Raw genomic sequence first — 19,550 nt, forward strand, 5'->3', positions numbered from 1 at the left:
TGGTTGACTAAAGTCCAGTATTGCCCTTATTCTATTGGAGAATATTTTGGTAAATATTTTATACAATACTGTGAGTAAGCTAATTGGTCTATAATTTTTCGATTGTTTAACGTCTCCCTTTTTCTGGATAAGTATAATGTTTGCATTCCTCAAGTTTTCTGGGACCCTTGCAGTCGACAGACACTTCGTATAAAAAGCGGCCAGTTTTCCAAGCATTATGTCTACTAAGTATAAGCATAATGTCGCTGATTTTTTGCGGGTTCGCGTACATAGGCACTTGCAAAGCAGTTTCAGCTTTGCAAAGCAAATAATTTCGTTTTTTGCCTACTTTGAAATGTAATGTGATCCTATGCACTCACCCTGAATTGAGTGCCAAACCAGAAGTTGACGATGACGTTCTCGTGGAGCTGACACCAGACGTAAAGGACACTCAGCACCATGGGGTCCATGAGGAGCTGTCGAGCAGCGACGGTGAGACAACTTGAGAACAAAAGTTCTCGGCGACAGGCTGTCCAAGTGATACGGTGCAAAACACATTTAAAGTTCTGTTAATTCCCACCAATTTGCGATTACTGGAACCTTGTGAAACAGGAAAGCAACATGAATGGGTAGCTGGCCTTAAACTTTCTGTGATATCCTGTGCCTGAATGCAGCTAGCTTCATGTCCCCCTCTTAAATATTGGTGAATGACCATGGTTGTCTGCAGCAACGTATTTTTGCTCCCTCTTTCCCATTATTGTTTTTATCCTACTTCCCACTACGTGGATTTTTCTCAGTTTTGTACCGTCGATGAAAAGCTCCAAAACACACAGAGACATACATAACGCAATGCACTTACAAGCAGGTCTGATAGGAGGGCGACAATCTGAATTCAGAAGTCAAGGTCTTCCACGCATTTTACAATATAGCGCATTACATAAGGCGCTGCACCAAGTGACCTTCTAGGATGGCGGCAAATTTGTGAACCCTCCACTATGAATCAACTGGTACTTGCAAAAAAAGCAATGCTATTTAACTCGAGCCCACGCCTAACGTTCCCATCTAAATCAAATTTTCAGTTACTACGAAAAGTTCATCAGCATCCAAAAAGTTTCGCGAGAAGTCAGTGAGAGAGCCACTCGCTCATAACGACAAGGTGCCCTGCTCAGTTCGGTTTTAGCGAACAGAATGAACCACGATGCGTCATTGTGTCGGTGAGCCGACGGAAGGCATATGGCTGCACCGCGCAAGCCACCCGAGACAGTAAATCAGCGCATTTTAATGTTCAGCTTTTTGTTGCCATTTCTTACGCGTGGATGCGCTGGCTCCGCAATTACATCACGAAGACAATCCCGGCCGTGTTGCACGCAGTAATGTCAAACAAAATAAACTATATTGAAGGAGAAACGGAAGTACTACGCAGAGCCTAAACAGCAGATGCAAAGCTTAGGAAGTCGTTAAACTCAGGCCCCGTAAATTTGTGGCGCGATCTTGTACGCGTTCCAAAATAGAACGGGGGCGGTCCGTTCCACCGAGCCGCATACGATTCGTCAATTTGAACCGTGACGAACGCCATGACGTCAATTGTGACGTGATATCTGCTTTCAAACATTCCGTGTTGTCTGCTGTCGGACGAACGCAACGGAACGGGCCGCCTATTTCGTGACGTAAGGAACTGACCGCCTCCGTTCGATTTTGGAACGCGTACAAGATCGCACCCTTGATGACGCCTTCTTCAAATGGTTCATGAATGGACTTTTACCACCAGTAATCCTGCAGTGATTCCTAAAGCTAAGGGCATTTGTCTCAATTATGGAAGCCCACAGAAATAAGCTACTTTTATAAAGCTTGCATTTCCTTCTGCTCCACTATGTCTACGAAGACCGTATGTGGGGCGTCAACTCAGCTTTGTAGACACTTGCAGGCCTCGCAGACTGCGGCCTAACGAGGGACAACTGTTGAGGCCGGCTACAACGTAGATGTGTCCTAGAACATCTTTGGTTAAGATATTTCTGAAAGGTGTGACAGCTTCCGCATAGTTCCAGTGAAGAGTATAACCAGAAAGCAACCAATAACGGCAACGTGCCTCCAGTTGCGTGATTATCTCCTGTCCTTATAGCCTCGCAGAAGCATCTCGTATATACGCGTGAGGCTCGACGTGCGATCATGTGGACAACTTGTAATGGTAGCTCATGTCCTCCGAGATTTGCGCGCGCCGGCTGGTTTTCGTCCGGCTGTCCCAATCGCACGGAGAGAGCGCTAATTTCAGGGGTGAGCGTGGCTGGCTTCTTCTCCGCGCCGCCACGCTCGCAACCGATGGATCCCGATCACAACCATTGGGAAACACAGAGCGCTATGGGGGTACAATAGGTACGAGGTGCTCCGGAATATGTGGAAGGGTGTAATGGTTTCAAGACTTACATTCGGAAATGCGGTTGTTTACTTGAAATCAGTGGTACAATCAGGACTCGATGGCAACCAAAGGTCAGTGGGACGCCCCGCATTTGGCGCTCACGGGAAGACTACAAATGAAGCTGTGCAGGGTTATATGGGCTGGACAAGCTTTGAAGTGAGAGAAGCTCACAGTAAAATTGATTATGAACAGCGACTGAGGAATATGGAAAACGATAAATGGGCTGGGAGAGCTTTCAGGTATTTGTACAGGGAAAACATTGATTCACAGTGGAGGAAAATATCTAGGAAGCTTACCAGCATGTATGCGACCTGTATGGTGGGCAACATGGCAACAAAAAACATCAAGCGGAATGTCAGAGAGGCTGAAATAATCTCATGAGTGGCGGCAATGGAAAAGAAACCTGCTATGAGTAACTACTTAAGAGCAAAAAACAAAATCAGGAAAGAAACAATTTATGAAAACTCAAAGGGAAGCTCGTTACTTTTCTAAGCGAGATCGGGGATTCCGTAGAACACGCACTTGTAAAGCGAGATATAAGAAGGAAGAAAAAGCATGTGCTTGCTGCGGTAAAGCTAGGGAAATGATGGAGCGTGTTTTATTAGAATGTGAAGATATCTGCCCAGCGGTTGATTTAGGCATCTCTGTCCTCCTTGAAGCCCTTGGGCTCAGCGAGAGCAGGAGGAAGGTAAACATGTCCGCAGTAGGGATTAGTGAGCCGCGATTGGAAGATTGGTGAAAGAAAAGTAGGGAAACGACAAACAACGGAGACTTGCGAAAGAAAAGTTTGGTTATGGGAATTCATCGGGTTTTTTTCGTTTTTTTCTTTAACATAGCTAGGGCCCTAGCCAGTATAGTAGCAAGAGCTTGGTGGTGCAACCCACCCCCCCCATTCCAAAGGGTACGCTCATAGCATCCATCCATCTATCCTATTCATGCGTCGTCTGAGAGGCTTTTGGGCGCTCTTGTACTGTTGCCTCAGCTTGGATGAGGCGAGAAAAGAACGCTGCTGCGCTGCTTCATGATCTTTTACTGATTTGGAAATGACGGCCAAGGTGTACGAGGGGCAAAGTGCATGCTGGAGGCTATTTTCTCAAATACCCAAGTTTCTTTTCTGCCAAGTACGTACTTAAAAAGCGAGATATAAGTAAGAAGAAGAATCATTTGCTTGCTGCGGTAAAGCTAGAGAAACGATGAAGCGCGCATGTGCTGCAAACGCCTTGTACTTCGATATTTACGAGTTATATAGATATGTTCATCATTATGTGAGCCAGTTTCAAAACCGACTCACCAAAGCCGCCAGTTTCAAAGCAGTTTCACCAGCTGGTATCGGCGCTTGCTTTCGTCTTTGCATTCAGCTGTCGTGATATGGCGTGAAGCAAGACGTAGCCCGACCCGCCCACATAAACATGGCGCAACCGCCCGTGTAATTGGGTTGAGGTGCACGTTAGAGATTCTCAGGTGGACAAAATTATTTCGGAGCTCCGCGCTACGGCGTTCCTCATAATCATATGGGTTATTTTGTTGTATTTTTTTTTTTGCCCGTACACCCAGAATTGCCCGTATTGCGATAGCGATCATAGAAACACTCCAGGCAGTGACATCGACATTTCCTCTCAGTTGCACTGAGTGCCAGCGCGGCATCTCAACAAGGGAACAGCGCACACGCTCAATTTAAGCGGCATGCGCGCGTTGCAAAGAAAGGTCGAGCGCACACTGACACTGGGACTTTATATTGAATTGAAGTGAATCTTTATTATCATGTGCTGTACATAAAGGATGGCGGGAGCAAAAGCTGCACAAAAGCAGCTTGACTAGCTCCCACTTCCTACAAAACGGCAGCAAAGCAGTGACATTTAATAGTATACATAAGATATCAAACATGAGATCGGATAATTATTACAACAATAATTCAGAATTATAGCAAAACAAAGTTTAACAGGATACAATAGATATAGCTCAAGCATTAAAAAATAGAAGGTAAAATATACACGCATATAAAAATAAACTGCAATTTTTAATCTGCAATCAGCACAAATTCAATTGCGATCGTTTCAACATGACTAGAATGCATTGCTATAGTTCCAATTTGACCTCTATTTCTAAAAGTAACCTGGTTCAGCTATCACAAGCGTACATTTCCGTTTAGCCATGCTCAGAAGCAGTCGCACTCCGATGTAATAAATTGTTGTACATTCTAAAATAAGTATACTTCCTTTGGGGGTATCTTTCCCTAGACCAATATTCGTCATCTGTCTTGCTTGCGTTTGCTGTCCTAAAAAATTTCCGCTTACTAGTTTCCTGTCAAGAATGCTATGTCATGCTGATAACGAGCGTGTCCACAACCTGGAATACCGGGCGTGAGGCGCTAACAGAAGGGAAGGCACATAAGAGAGAGGATGGTTATTGTTTGGAGACAAAATCAGTCTCGAAAGGCAGAAACTTTTTTTAAGTGTGCAGACGTTCTCATCACTTATCGCGTTTTAATTAATTATGATAGCGCTTTGTAGACCCTGTCCTGAGCATTACTGCGTGCACCACTCCACCGAACTACTGAGCTCTGTTTGTCAAATGTACAAGTAGAACACACACGTCACTAACATGGCGCTTCCACTAACATTCAAAAGAACTGTCACGCCTCAAACACTAAAGGCCGAACCAGAAGCTCCATGTTTCCGACGAATTTTCAACATGGGCGTCAGTCTGCGTTGACGCCCCACGAATTTTGTTGACATCTTGAGCATAATAATGTTTTGGCGTGAAATAAACGTTGCGCAGTGCAGCTAAATCCACCCGCCCGAAATGTTCCGAACCACGCGGGAGGCTCTTGCACAAACTATTCGCGACACAGTTGTTTATATTTTACAAAATGTCTTTGCGGCCTTTGTGTTGGCCTTCTAATCAGGAAATGAACACATTGTAACATGTTGTACTATAAAACATTCCGCTTTTCGCCATGATCGGTTAAAAGAGAAAGGCGCGTAAATCAAGAGGTCGCGGTCCGTGAATGGCCTCTGAGACCAATCACACTGCTACGCAGCGTGCTGTGCTGTTTGGGAAGTCATGGTCCGAGCTGTTTGCTTTCTTCATATTTCTTGATACCCTACTGGCATCGGCACTGTAATCTGGCTTGGGCAGAATTCGACATCAACAAAGCGTGACCCAGCTTCGCATTTTGTTGATGCCACCACGGAGACGCTGGGTTAATGCGGCTAGCCCACCATGCTGAATACCTTTCGGAAATGTGTTCTCCATGGTTCCACCTCAAACGCACGCTAATACGTGACCGATAAATAATGTCTGCCCTGAAACACATTGCAACTTTGTTTTATTGCTTTGCAGGCAATGCATATTGTAGATGCTATGCTTGTATCAATAGCTGTATGCAAACATTTAAAGGACTCGCAGTGCGAATCCTCTCAAGTGCTAGATATATGAGCAGCTTCGTATCAATCATCTCAGCTGACTTTAGTATTGTATCATGCGGTACACAATCTGCACCTCCTATTCGGGGAGGTGCAGATTGTGTGTGTATCACATTGATTGTGTATCCCATTCCTCTTGCGAGAAGGTGAATTCAAAAAGATGTAAGAACTTGCGTTCCACAAAAAGGACGTTCAGGGCGTTGCACAGGGCTGGTTAGTTTATGAGCGTAATTAGAATTTATTTGCACCACAGCAACTAAGGCCGCTCAGTGCCAAAAGAAAGGCTATTGATGCTAGTTTCACGTCCATTCGCAGGTTGTTTTCCCTGTTTTGAGCTTAGATATGGCACAAATGCTACATAGATAACCAATCAACTCTGAAAGGCTGCAAATGATTCCATAAAGACAAGTGGTTAAAAGTCAACAAACATAAATAAATCTTGCTAAATATCTCGAAAGTTTTCCCGTAGTTTGCTGTCTGTGTCTTGGCGTGACAATAGAATTTGAAAAGGGGTAAAATATTCAGGGGGGTATATTTGCACTTTCAAAATAAGATGGCCATGCATTAGCAGTGAGTGACCAAAGCTATTCTGCGTAACGATATAATTATTTTACGTGTCCCTATATTCTGTGACAACCAATGAATAAAAGGCTATATTTAGGCTGTTCAACTCAAACACAATTTGATCCATCTTTCTTTCTGTCTCTCTATTTATTAGAACATAATATATATAAATAGAATATCTTGTCAGCCCGCCAAAGCAATGATATTTTTGAGCTGGTGTGGACAGTGCGCTGGCCTGAATGACGTAGTTTTGTGTTTTACAAACACAGGAGACAATAGGGAAAATAAGTGCAATGCAATATCTTAATTTCTCTATATGCCACTAACATGTAACCTGAAGTCCACGAAAACATCGGTGCTTTTATGCGGACCACTGTATACTTTCCCTGAGCATGGCACAGTAAAAGCACAATATTACTTTTTCTCCATTCTTCCCTTTCTATTTTTCTCCGTCGCTTGACTCGTTTCTAAATGTTCCTGTACAAGCAGTAGTAATTACATATTTAAGCAGACAAAATGTTATATGTACAACACAACCCTCTAGTTCATCATATACACTAGTCAAATGTTTGGAAAAAATGAGTCATTCAAGACAAATAAAAAAAACACGATCTTCTAATCTATTTTATAGAACAGTTAGCGAAACATCATTTGAAAAACTCCCGTTACATCGGTTTCTCTGATTATGCCCCGTCGTTTGTCAGAACCATGCAGTGTACAAAATCTTTTGTTTTTCGGAAAGACGATACGTTCGAAAGTTCTGGTATATTATTGAACTACAACGGTACATTAAATGCTCGCGTTCTTTTAACATAGTTTATGAATGCTGTAGCGCGATCGAACGTCTCGGTCTTGCGCAGTTCACGTTTTTACGTTCTCTGTTTTAAATTATTTGAAAAGATTTGCGTCCGCCAATTGGGCTCACTTATTTCTCTGACGTCAAACGGTATCGCGTGTTCAAAACGGTTGTTTTCTTCGTTCAGATCTGCCTTTGTGTCACTGGTCTTAGAAATAAACCTGAAAACTCTGGGTAAATTTTGCGGGTGATGCTACACCATGACTAGTGCTCAGCCAAAGGTAATATTTTACATTAAAGCAACGCGCTTTCATTTTCCAGTTAGCCTAGCATTAACACTAGCAGAGCAAGGTCATTAAGCCCTGAGCGGGCTCCAGCTGGCTCGGCTCTCTTTAAAGCTGATGGGGAGGTGCATTGCGTTTTTCTGGGTAGAGCTCTTATTGAATTCTTATGTTTCACCGAGTACACCGATGAAAGCTTTTCCAAACGCATAGCAACGCTGCAGATGACGCATACTTCTATTTTCCCTTGATAGAAGAGAAAATTGAGCGTTGCAACTAACCGTTACAATGAACGCATGCAGTGCACAATTTTACCTATTTGGGAAATGTGAACGTGAATGAGCCCGCGGTTTAGATAAAATAGTTGTATATGCGTGGATACCTTTACACACGACAGCCAGTACATATTCTGGTATACACGCTTTTCCATGCTTTTTTACACGCTGCTGTTGCACATCTTTTTTTTCTGGTAGTCCACACTGCGGCCTGTCCAATCCCTGTACCGTTTTTGCATTGCTTAAATAGTAAAAAATATGTGCCAACAAACTACAATACAGAAGTTCACTGCAGTAATTGTGCTCTTCTCGGATGACGGCACTCGTTTATTACTCTCGTCCGAGAGGCTGAACTCAGCCAACTGCCAACATATAAGGATACAACTATGCAGATCCAGTTGAAAAGTAGCATGAAGAGGTAATGCGCCGGGTTCCCATCAAAGTGACCTGGAAAAAAAGAAAAAAAAGGAAAGCAGGAGGCATGCGCTGTAGCAATATGTAAACTAGGGAGAGCTCAGGCATCATTAACGAGGGTGCTGAGATGAAAACTTATATAGCCAGCGTTTCATTTATTCTTACAAATAGCTATTGACCAGGTAATTGTTGTAACTAGCTTCAGCCTTATCAAAAAGCGAGTATTAATTTGTACCTTATTCTTTGCTGGCGCTATATTTTCATTACAAGCACGACCAAGTGTAACAGTGTTGTTACAATTATTATTATTAAAATTATTATTATTAATATTATTATTATTATTTATAATATACTATACTTCCGTCATGTGTAGGATCAATTATTATGTACTCCCGCTATGCATCGGAGGATAAATTATGATTTCCTAAAGAACGCAAAACACGTAATGAAGGAACTTACATCGGTTACTTTCTTTTACTGAGTATCGTTTCGTGTGTAGAAAATGAACGCTTAAGATCCACCGAAGTTAATGGCGCATATTTGCCGTTCGAAACGTTCGATGATTCAATGCCAGATATAAATGTAGAATGTTAGCTACTCGGAACCTCTGAGTCCTTTCGGTAGCGAAAGCGCCAAATTTTCTACTAGGCAGATTGAAGTTTCGATGTAACTCAGCAACCGGTTCATTGGAGATAGTGGCGAACCCTTCCAGAACGTCCAAAATAAGCCTCGCATCCTGTGTATGGGTTCATCCCGAGCATTCAAGTTTCTTCATGACGTCTGCTAAAAGCGTGAAGTGGGTGCACAAGTAAGCTAGGTCACTCTGGAATGTATCCTGTCGTAGCGCAGTTAGAGTAATTCTCACAGCGATGCTCTAGTCTAATGAACTGTTAACAGAATTTACACCGGCGAAGTGTTTGTGGTGATAATGGATTGTCTTAAGCCTAGTTCTCCAGTGGGTTATCACATTAAAACAAAACGAGGCTAGGACAGAGCACGGAAAAGTGTATTTTTAGGCTCTGGAAATCGAATACTTATAGGCACAATAAAATGTCACTAAAATGTTTCTAGAGCCATAGATTGTGCTTATACTTTAAATAGGAACGATAAACACGTAAATAAGATACGCGTTCTGCCTAAAGTTCTAGCCTGCAGTCACCGTACTCACAGGACTATTATCAGTAAAACTGGACATCCACAATCCATGATTTATAAGGCGAGACATGGTGATGAGTACCTTATGACTTAGCAAGTTTCCGTTTAGGTAAAATGCTAAACTTAATGAAAAATGCAACAGGTTCATTTCGCGAGACTCGTGGTCATGACCATTTCAAAAAAGTGCGTGACGTTATATTCGAGATATATATATATATATATATATATATATATATATATATATATATATATACACGCAAACACACACAATTTATTGCACACTCGGTCTCAGCGGCAGGGCCCTGCTGCAACTGCGGTAAACGCAAAATCCTCCTGTGCAATGTATTGCACAGACATGTGCGGCCATCTGGCCAAGAATGAGAGAAGTCAATTGCGCGGAGCACTCGCTGGGCGCGTTTGAAAATGGCGTCCAACCCAACGAAGACGTTTTATTCGACGCGCCCAAGTAAGCTGCCCATATTTACTTACCACGTTGCTAAATGTTCTGAAATTTGCGATGAAGAAGTTCAGGAATGTGCAGGGATCATTTTGAGCATGGTTTCTCTTGAGGCAAGCGCGCATTTTGTCCGTGGCCACGCTGAATTTGTTTGTGTGCATTGTATTGCACATTGGGACTGACCTACAACACGTGGGGCTGTTTTCATTCTGTTCACCGTAGGTGCTTTTCTGCGCGGGAGGATGTTATGTTGATGTTCAATTTTGCTCAAAAAGTTATTTCCAGTTGATATGTAAGCAATGTTTGTAATTTCGGCTTTCCTTGGCCCGTGCCAGGGTTGAGTCTGAGCAAGGCAGAAGTGATTTTGGAGGCCATTGCCTCCCAGGACAGCTCGGATCTCGACTTGTCTGATGATGAGTTGAACGAAACATCTATACAAGCACCGCAACCAGATGTTTCCTCTTCAGGTGAGTTTCATAATACAAGCCTTTACAATATTATTACAAGATTCGGGACCTAAGGCCGATTTTCTTTTCTTTTTTTAAGACGACTCGGACGAGCAAGATTCCGACAGCAAGCCATCAACAAGTATGGGGAAATTCCCTCCTTGGAGGCATGCTCCGTTTGTGTCGTCACTGCCTGATATTCTGGATACGCCGGATACTGAGTCCGATTCTAGAACCAATTGGAATGCTCTGGACTATTTCAAGCAGTATTTTTCAGCAGAGTTTTACAGAAACATGCATGAAATGGCTGAGGTGGGCTATCATCAAAGCAAAGGGACTCTGCCGAGATGAAAAATTTCATAGGGGCAACGTTTATGATAAGTTGCTTGGAATATCCACAGATCCGTCTTTATTGGGCTAGGCAAACACGAGTTGCTGCAATGACTTGGAAATCAGTGACGAGAAAAAGAAAGCCGACCGGCTGTGGAGATTGAGACCGTTCATTGAAATGATGAGGACGACTTGCCTCAAGCTGCCAAGAAGCCCGTCAGCAAGCATAGACGAACAAATAATATCATTTACAGGCAGAACGACACTGAAGCAATACGTCCCTGGTAAGCCTCATCCAACAGGACTGAAGAAATTTGTGCTCTCCAGCCCAAGCGGAATGGTTCTGAACTTCGAAATATATCAGGGAAAGTCTGCGCTCGCAGCCAACACATCTGAGCCGGGTGTAGGTGCTTGTGCTGTGCTTCGATTGTCAAAGTCCATGCCAACAGGCAGTTCTTTATTTTTTGACCGCTACTTCACTACTGCACCGCTGCTTCGGCAACTCTCGAGCCAAGGCCTGCGTGGAACTGGCACAATAATGAAGAATCGCATACCAAAGGATTCCAAGCTCCTTGATGACAAAGCTTTGGTGAAGAAAGGCCGAGGATCTTTATGCCAAACCGTAAATGTGGCTGATGGCATTTGCCTCGTTAAGTGGGTTGACAACAAGACCATTACATTCGCTTCTTCACACATTGGTGAGCAGCCAGTAGGAGAATGCAAAAGATGGTGCAAGAAGGACAGAGTCTATAAGGCGTTGACCTCTGCGATAGAATGCGGAGTCCCTACCCAAGCAAGGCAAGGACAACGCGCTGGGCTGATCGTGCTCTTTCTTTTCTTGCGGACGTGGCCGTAGTTAATGCATGGTTGCAGTATAAAGAAGACTGTCAACTCCTGCGAGTTGCAAGCAAGAACACTCTTAGTCTACTCGACTTCAAACTGCTAATTGCTCATCATTTGCTGAGAGCAGAATTAGATGTGGGCGACGACGATGATGAGCCGCCACCGAAGCGCCCTGCCAGTAAGACAACACCATTGCCTCCCGTCTCTTTCCGGACAGCCGGAGCAACACACATGCCTGAACTTTCATTACAAAAGTCCGCATCGAGATGCCGTAACCCCTTCTGTAGTGAACGCATGAAGTTTCGTTGCACTCGCTGTGACATTTTTCTTTGTATAACTTCTTCAAGAAACTGTTTTAAACAGTTTCATACCTAGAAATAACACTGCAGGGCACAAGAAAAGCCTTCTAAGCTCATTACCCATTTTCTCTCGCCATATTGTTTTTTTCCTCCACTGAATCTCAATGCGCAATATATTGCACATGCTTTGGTAAGCGAACCAAAAATCGTACATCAATAAAACTTTTTTATCGTGATAAGATAGCCTCAGTGGTCTAATGTATGCATTTTCTTGATCTGCATGTAAAATTTCGTCACTCGGGTGTCTCTCTCTCTCTCTCTCTATATATATATATATATATATATATATATATATATATATATATAATATATATATATATATATATATATATATATATATATATATATATGTGTGTGTGTGTGTGTGTGTATCGCATATCTGCTTCTTAGGCGGACCCAGTTATCTGAGCTGTCTGGTGGCTTAGGCCACCAGGTATGTGCTTCTGGTCGCGATGCCACCGTTGTCCTTCCGTCCTCGTCATTGCATCTTCGCCATCCAACTTTCGTTCGTCATACTATCATTGTCACGCCATTGTCTTCATGCCGTCCTCATCAAGCTATCACCATGCCCTCGTCTCCATTTAAAAAACACCATGCATTCCCGTTGTCGTCATGCCGTCATCGGCATTCAGCCTTCGCCGTTCAATCGACGTCATTCCTTCTGCTTCATTCCATCGTAATCATGTAGCCGTCTTTCATTCATGATTATGGCGCCTTTGTTATGGCGTCGTGGTCATACAGTCATCCTCACGCATTTCCTGTCATGCCGTGGTCGTGATGCCGTCATAGTCCTTCCAACTTCGTCATCCCTTTATCGTCAAACTGCTGTCGTGGCGTCGTCATTCAATCGTCATCGCGCTGTCGACTTTATGCCATTGTCACCATTTCATAATCATCCCGTTGCCGTCATACCGTCGTCATCACGCCCGCTTCGCCGTTCCATCAACGTCACTTCTGCGTCATTACATCGTCCTACTGTGTTGTCGTCATGCCGTCACAGTCATGTAGACCCTGGCAAGCGAGTTTCACAGCAAAGTGGACAGATCGCCCGATACAGTTGATTTCGCATTTAGCTCAAGCAAAGGAAATCTCGGAGTACTCACTACAGATTCTAAATGAGGATGTCGAGCAATGCGGTGTGTCACTACATTGCTTGAATGCTAACCGCCATAGCGTCAACAGTCATCGTAACATTGTCTCTGCCGGTATTTTCGGCGTCATCTGTAGTGCTGCCACAATAGTTAGCGGATGTTCCGCTTTCTCCGATCATGTGTTAAAATTTAATTCTGGGATATTATGGGCCAAGACAACCACCTAATTCTACGGCAAGCCACAATGCGTGACTCCAGGTTAGCTTTGACTACCTGAGATTCTTTAACGTGCACTTAGATCTAAGTACACGAGTGATCTTGCATTTCCCTCCCATCAAAATGCGGCCGCTGTGGCCGGGATACAACCAGTGATTTCGTGCTCAGCAGCCCAACGGCAGAGTGAGCTGTCAACGCAGGTAAGTATCGTGCATCTCTTTTCCGTGTTCCTCTTAGAAATAGATCGTGGTCTAGAATACTGAAATGAGGACGTTACTTTGCTTTATAATGTGCAATTCCTGCACTCTGTAAGTGCTTTTAACTTTTCTTTAATAAAACAACTGAATGACATGCATGAATATTGCGAGGTGGAAAGTGCATGTGGTATGGCCGGCATGGCAACCGCACCAATGTAAAGGAGAACTGAACAGGATTGAGCACTAAACTTCAAACGGGTGTTTGAGTAATCAAAGCGTTGGCCTAAACGCATTCATTTCAAAAAAACACAAATTCAAGTTTTAAATGCTCAGTCCTATCTACTTCTTTGCTGCATTCATTTTTTTTTTCATGAAGTAGCACGTGCCAGTAGACAATCTCAGACAGTCGCGGTCTGAAATTCTAAAGGCAGCAGTAATAAAATAAATGGTTTGACAACAAGTGTGCAGTGAAAGTATATTCTGTGGGAATAGGCTTTCATAACGAACCTGTTTGCAGAAATAGTTCGATATGTAACAGAGAGAACTTCAAAATTGCGCAGTATCACCGAAAGGCGAACCATTTATAGCGATAGCAAAGCGTTACACAACTACACGAAGTAAGGTTTGTAGTTCTATCGGCCGTATAAACTGCAGTAAACATTCGCTTACTAATTAAATTGGCAAGCATTATGTCCCGCGCCGCACAGGCAAACATGAACAGATCCGACTCTATGACAGGGAACACTCGCAGTCAACGCTGGCGTGATGAAGAGTGCAAACAAAGAGGGGCGAACGCTTATGTTGCCTTTCCTGTCAACGTGTCTCCACAACTTGACAACGCGACCTCCAGGAATAGGCATGTGCGACGGCAGCGCACATGCCGTCACCAGCCATCTCTGCCTCCCCAGCCTCTGCTCCCACCGGAGATTAACTTCAAGGTACGGTACGGGCAGCCCACAGAGGTGCTATAGTAGAATACGCACGCTCATCTGCCCCCCCCCCCTTCTCTCATCGAGCATTATATCACGTGACCCCCAGCATTGGACACACAAAGCCATCATCCTTCTCGGCTCATCTTTGTATTGCACGCTTCCCCCCACATCCACAGGATGCGGTGGGCGAGCCGCGATAGGACCTTATCGAACTTGGACTTTATGCTTAACCTCACGGTGAGGCCGACAAATACGGCGAAAATACGCCTGCAGTGTTCGTGTAATTCACATAATAAAATTGGGACCACTCACCTGTTTCCAGGCGTGTGGAGTATGTGCACAGGATGTAAAGATTCTCCAGGTAGTGGAAATTCATTGGGTAGACGAACATGGCTGTGACTGGCCGCCATATCTACAGGGACAAATCAAGCCCATAGTTACCCATTGTTCTCGATAGTCTCAGTTATAAGCAACAGCCGTGTTTGATAACCCATACGCACTAAGCCTATAAAGTTTACAAAACATGGGATTTGTGAAAAAAATGTAATTTTTGCGAAGTGGCCAGATGAACACAGATTCAAAGTATCAGTATGTAGTAGTTCTTGCGATCTACTCAGTGATTGATTAAATTAGAAGTGTCATGTCTTAAGGAATCCTAAATCTACCTTTCTCATGGCGCCTGTGCCCGTAAACGTTTGTGAATTGCTTTGCTGTTTCAATGGTCCTTGAACCGATGGTCTTTGAACTCAGCAGGGTTCGAACAGTGCCACATGTTCATTTTCTGTTACCAACCGGTTGTGCCAGTTTGCGAGACTATCAAGAGCGGATGGACGGAAAAAAACTTTATTGAGAGAAGCACCTGCGAGGTTGCCAGCCCGGGCTCAGGCCACCAGGGCATTATGTGCCGTGAGACATAGCCTTTACACCGCTGCCCGGGCCCGCTGGATTGAAAAAAGTGGTTCAAAGTACTGTCACAATCATAACTGCAACAAATACAGTTCCAATTTCTAAATTATAAAATAATGGTCTCTCTTATATTGTAAAAGATGTTTTGTAGTAGACTGTTCAAAGATAGCATTTTCCTTCCTGTAAGAAGTAGCAGCTGTGCGCGTTGCCAGATGTGAACGAGTCTGCTTTAGGCTTCCTTTCGTTTCGCCGTTGGCGTGCGTGTGTTGGCACATTTTATGCACATCATGGTGGTGCAGCTTTTGCACCGACAACTAATTTTGCTCATCTGTTGCAATAAATCTGCAGCTAAAAAGTGCAAACACAGCACCTTGATTCGCCTGGTCACTGCGAAGGTTATCAGCCCTTAACACGATAACGGTGGTGGACTAGACCCAGAAAGTCCAAGAGCATAAGGTGCGTTGTTTGATGCCGCCTTAACTTCGCGGTGCCTAGTAAATACAGAGAAATGAAAACCCGTAAATAGCGGTAACAACAGCTTAATTCTATTTATTATGATCGCAACAAATACCAATCATTTTCTTCTCAGTTTAATATTTTTTGCAGTTTTCCGTATCCCCCGTGCATAAGCATCCTCCAAAATACTGGCATATTTCTCAGTGGTCAGTGAAGTGCGCCGTAAGGCAGTGGGACGTGGCATAAAGCCTTGAGTTTTCAATTATTTCAATGGGTACTGATACTGTATGAGCAACGGGGGAATTATACAAATTCCGTAGGTTTGGCGCTCTATGACCACTGTTTCTATAGCGCCATTAAAAGCTACAATTAAAAAAAGAGGCATCAAACACGTTAGCATTAACATACTCAATTCTGGTAATGCGCTATTTGCGCATCTAGCAGAGATTTCTAACAGTTTACATATAAAGATCAACGGGCCAAGCTATTTTCCTGGTAAACTAAGTCACCTTGTATATACATGTTGCAATTTCTTGACGCGCAACTCTCTGAACTTGACTCTGAACAGAGTCTCGAGAAGTGGACAGTGTTCTGTGACTCAAAACCAGCACTGCAACTCATTAGCAATTATATGAATGATAGAACCGCATATAGGCCTCTGGTTTATGACATCATGTCTCTGCTTGCTGAGGCGTCTCATTCCGGGCATACCATCGTGCTGCAGTGGATTCCTGGCCATTGCGGAATAGCTGGAAACGAACAGGCTGACGCGGAAGCAAAAAAGGCGCACACTGACGGAACCATCATAAAAATTCATTTCTCCCGGTATGACATTAACGCCTTGCTCCATACCTCTATTAAAACTTCTACGGCGCGACATTGGGACAACCCCGAACATCGACAAGAGCGCCTTCATAGACTTGACGCTGGATTACAATTGCGGCTTCCACTTCGGTTGCGGAGAAGCCAGGAAACACTCATTCATCGATTACGGCTGGGTGTGGCATACACTCACCGATACCTTCACAAGATTGGACAAGCACGGGACCCTGAATGTAGCGTCTGTCACACTCTCGAGACAATAGCTCACGTACTTTGCGTGTGCCCTCAATATGCGGCCGAACGAAGAACACTCAAATCTACTGTTGACTGCTTGGACTCCCGCCCCTTTTCAGAAGAAAAGCTTGTGGGCGCGTGGAGGAGTGTTGACTGTGCCCAACGTGCCATAAGATCACTTTCGAACTTTTTAAGTGAGACTGGTTTATACAATCGCCTCTAGAAGCTGTGAAACATGCAGTCAGTGCGAAATGTGTTTGCGCAATAACTTTTTGTGACAAGATTACTTTTTGTATGGACAAGATTACTCTTACGTGTATTGCGTCTTCAGTGCGCATCCGCATATTGGACAACGTGTATATAGTATGTCATTGTACCATAACATAATCACCCGCCACCTACCTTTCCCTGTATGTCCCCCTTCCCCTTTCCCCAGTGAGGAGTAGCAGGCTAGAGACACGCTCTCCAGGCCGACCTCTCCTCCTTTCTCTTCATTAAAATCTACTCCTCCTCCTCTTGAAAGCGTTCAAACGCCAAAGTGAAACATGAGGTTGTTCTTGTATTTACGATTTGTCATTATTCAGCTGCACACCAAGTATCAATGAGGTATTTGTTGTTCATCTACCTATATTTCATTCCGCTATCCAAGGCTATTATTCATACAACAGCGATCGCCAAGACATGGCAACATCTACTAACACAAATCCTAATAAATTAAGTCAGCTTATAAGGCTGGCAGCATTCGTAGGATACTTCACGCACTTTCCAGTATCTATCGACTTATCTATATTTGAATCGAACCATTTTCATTTCACACTAACTTTGAGCACTGGGTAGTACACGGTCTAAAGGATAGAGTGCCTGGTTGCTGTGCTGAGGAAACCGGGTTCGAAACCAACCGTCGGAGCAACATTAAACGCAAAAGCATTAAACGGCTCATGAGGCGGAAAATCCGGCGTTGGCGGCGTGACCTCACGATGATACGAAAATGCTGCGAGCTCTCGACCTTCGGTGGGAGTCGAACCCACGTCATCCGGTGCTAATTGAGACGAAGTTAATTAAGGCACAGTTAATTAAGATATAGTTCATTAGCCTAGATCGCAGGGCAATGCACGACCAACGAAGAGCCAGCCGGTATTGTGGCAGAAAAGTGGGCTCATTCATGAAGAACGGTATCTTCAGCGCCAATGTTGGCGGAAACAACAACGTCCTCGTAAAGCCTCTTTCGTACTATCTCGCACACCAAGATTTCGGTTACACGGACACCGCACCCGTTACTCCTTTTACATCCATCCTTTCGCTGATGCCTCCGGTACTTACGACGTTCCGCACACGTCAGCCCACGAAACTCCACGCAGCATTTGTGTGTTGCCATTTGCAACCTCTGGTTTTTGACCCTCTGACACACCAGCCCGGGCCCTGATGCGACGTATTCGTGCGTCACGATAACGTACGATCGCGCGATGACATAAACATTACTGACTCGATCGAGACGTAGTATGGAGGTTGTTTGGAAGGGGAAGGAAGCATGCTCAGCGACTCGCTTAATTTCGTGTCGGGGGCTACTCACCTGAAGGCCTTTGAGGAAGTCGACGTAACTGAGTACTAAATACTGAGGGTCCACCAGCCCGAAGCGGCTGAGAATGGGGAACAGCACGGACAACCCGAACCAGCAGCGTGTGAAGACGGGCAAACTGTGTAACCAGTCGGTGATATCCGTCAATACAGTCATCGCTGGTGGGTTCGGATCCGGACTCCACGCTCAGCGCAACCCGAATTTTTAGTGGGGGACAGCACGGACATGCCGAACTAGTCGGCGATCTCCGTGATTGCTGTCGTATCCGGCGGGGTCGGAGACGGCACTTCGCCCTCAACACATCTCAAATTTTGCAGAACCCGGTGCTAGAACCGCGGGTACATTTGTATAGGACCCTACCGTGTTGTTGTTGCTGCCTTTTACACAAGACACATACCCACGAGCGGCAATTAGTCAAGGTTCACAATGGGAACATTAAAAATATTAATTCGTTCCTGCTTATTTAATGGTCTGTATTACATTGATTTATAGTATATTATTTATAAGTACTAAAAGATTGTTTAAATGTATTCATGCCAATTTTTTTATGAAACTACAAGAGTATCAAAAATGCAAATTAAATGTTAGAAGGACCCCAAAAACAAATAATAAATCAAGCTAAAGTGATAGAGTAGCGCTCGAGGTCGTCTAAGGCATAAATATCGCGAGCAAGGTTTTAATGATAGAAGAATTGAGGTAAATGCAGGACTCAATTAGTCTCCACCGGGACGTTCAAGTACTAGCCCGATGGCATAGGTGCTCATTATAGTTCTGTCACTAGTACTCAGCCACTTTTACTAAAAAGATCATTGCATTGCATTATTATATTACGGAAGAAAATGCTACTTGTCGAATTCAATTTTTTTTACGACAAAGCCCATTGACGTTACCCTCGACAAAGAAGCGGGTGGTTCAAATATGTTTTGTTCCTCCTCAACTTTGCGCCACGCTTTCGCCTTTCACTATAGTTTCGTTATCACGCAGCGCTGCGCTGGTTTTGGGGACTCTCAAAAAACTCACACAAACCACAAGTAGCAGAGAGTGCGCCGGCGATGTGACGTCGCGGGTTTCCCGAACCGTCCACGCCACTTGACCGAGGTAAGTTGCAGCGGCGAATCTGATGCTGGGTCTTGACTCGGTTTATCCATGGCTGTGCTTTTGCTTTTTGTATTATTCACCCACGGCAGTAAAAGACAGTGATGGCGTATGCAACGTCACCGCTTCCCGCTCTGAGGCGGTATACTTGAATCGCGTTAAAGGTATACGGACACTTCGGGCCATCAGAGCTTCGGGAAAGCCAACGGTAGCCCCGGACTAGAGGGTTCGCCCTGAGTTCTTAGAAGATTAGCTAGTTTTCTCTCTCTCTCTCACTTCAGACGCAAT

At 44.2% G+C, this 19,550-nt stretch overlaps 1 protein-coding gene across 1 annotated transcript in view; it reads right to left on the reverse strand.

The window, feature by feature from the left end:
• LOC126522948 (derlin-1-like) overlaps window positions 1-18,528 on the reverse strand; it is a 30,074-nt gene extending 11,546 nt beyond the window's left edge. Inside the window, exons 1-4 of the mRNA XM_072288937.1 lie at window positions 18,162-18,528; window positions 14,486-14,585; window positions 8,038-8,180; window positions 360-455 (exon numbers count right to left, since the gene is read on the reverse strand). Of these exons, the coding sequence (XP_072145038.1) occupies window positions 360-455; window positions 8,038-8,180; window positions 14,486-14,585; window positions 18,162-18,323 (501 nt within the window). The 5' untranslated portion in view covers window positions 18,324-18,528. The remainder of the gene's footprint in view (window positions 1-359; window positions 456-8,037; window positions 8,181-14,485; window positions 14,586-18,161) is intronic.
• Window positions 18,529-19,550: the final 1,022 nt, after the last annotated feature.

The sequence above is a fragment of the Dermacentor andersoni genome, chromosome 6, assembly GCF_023375885.2.
Source record: "Dermacentor andersoni chromosome 6, qqDerAnde1_hic_scaffold, whole genome shotgun sequence".
NCBI classification, from domain to species: Eukaryota; Metazoa; Arthropoda; class Arachnida; order Ixodida; family Ixodidae; genus Dermacentor; species Dermacentor andersoni.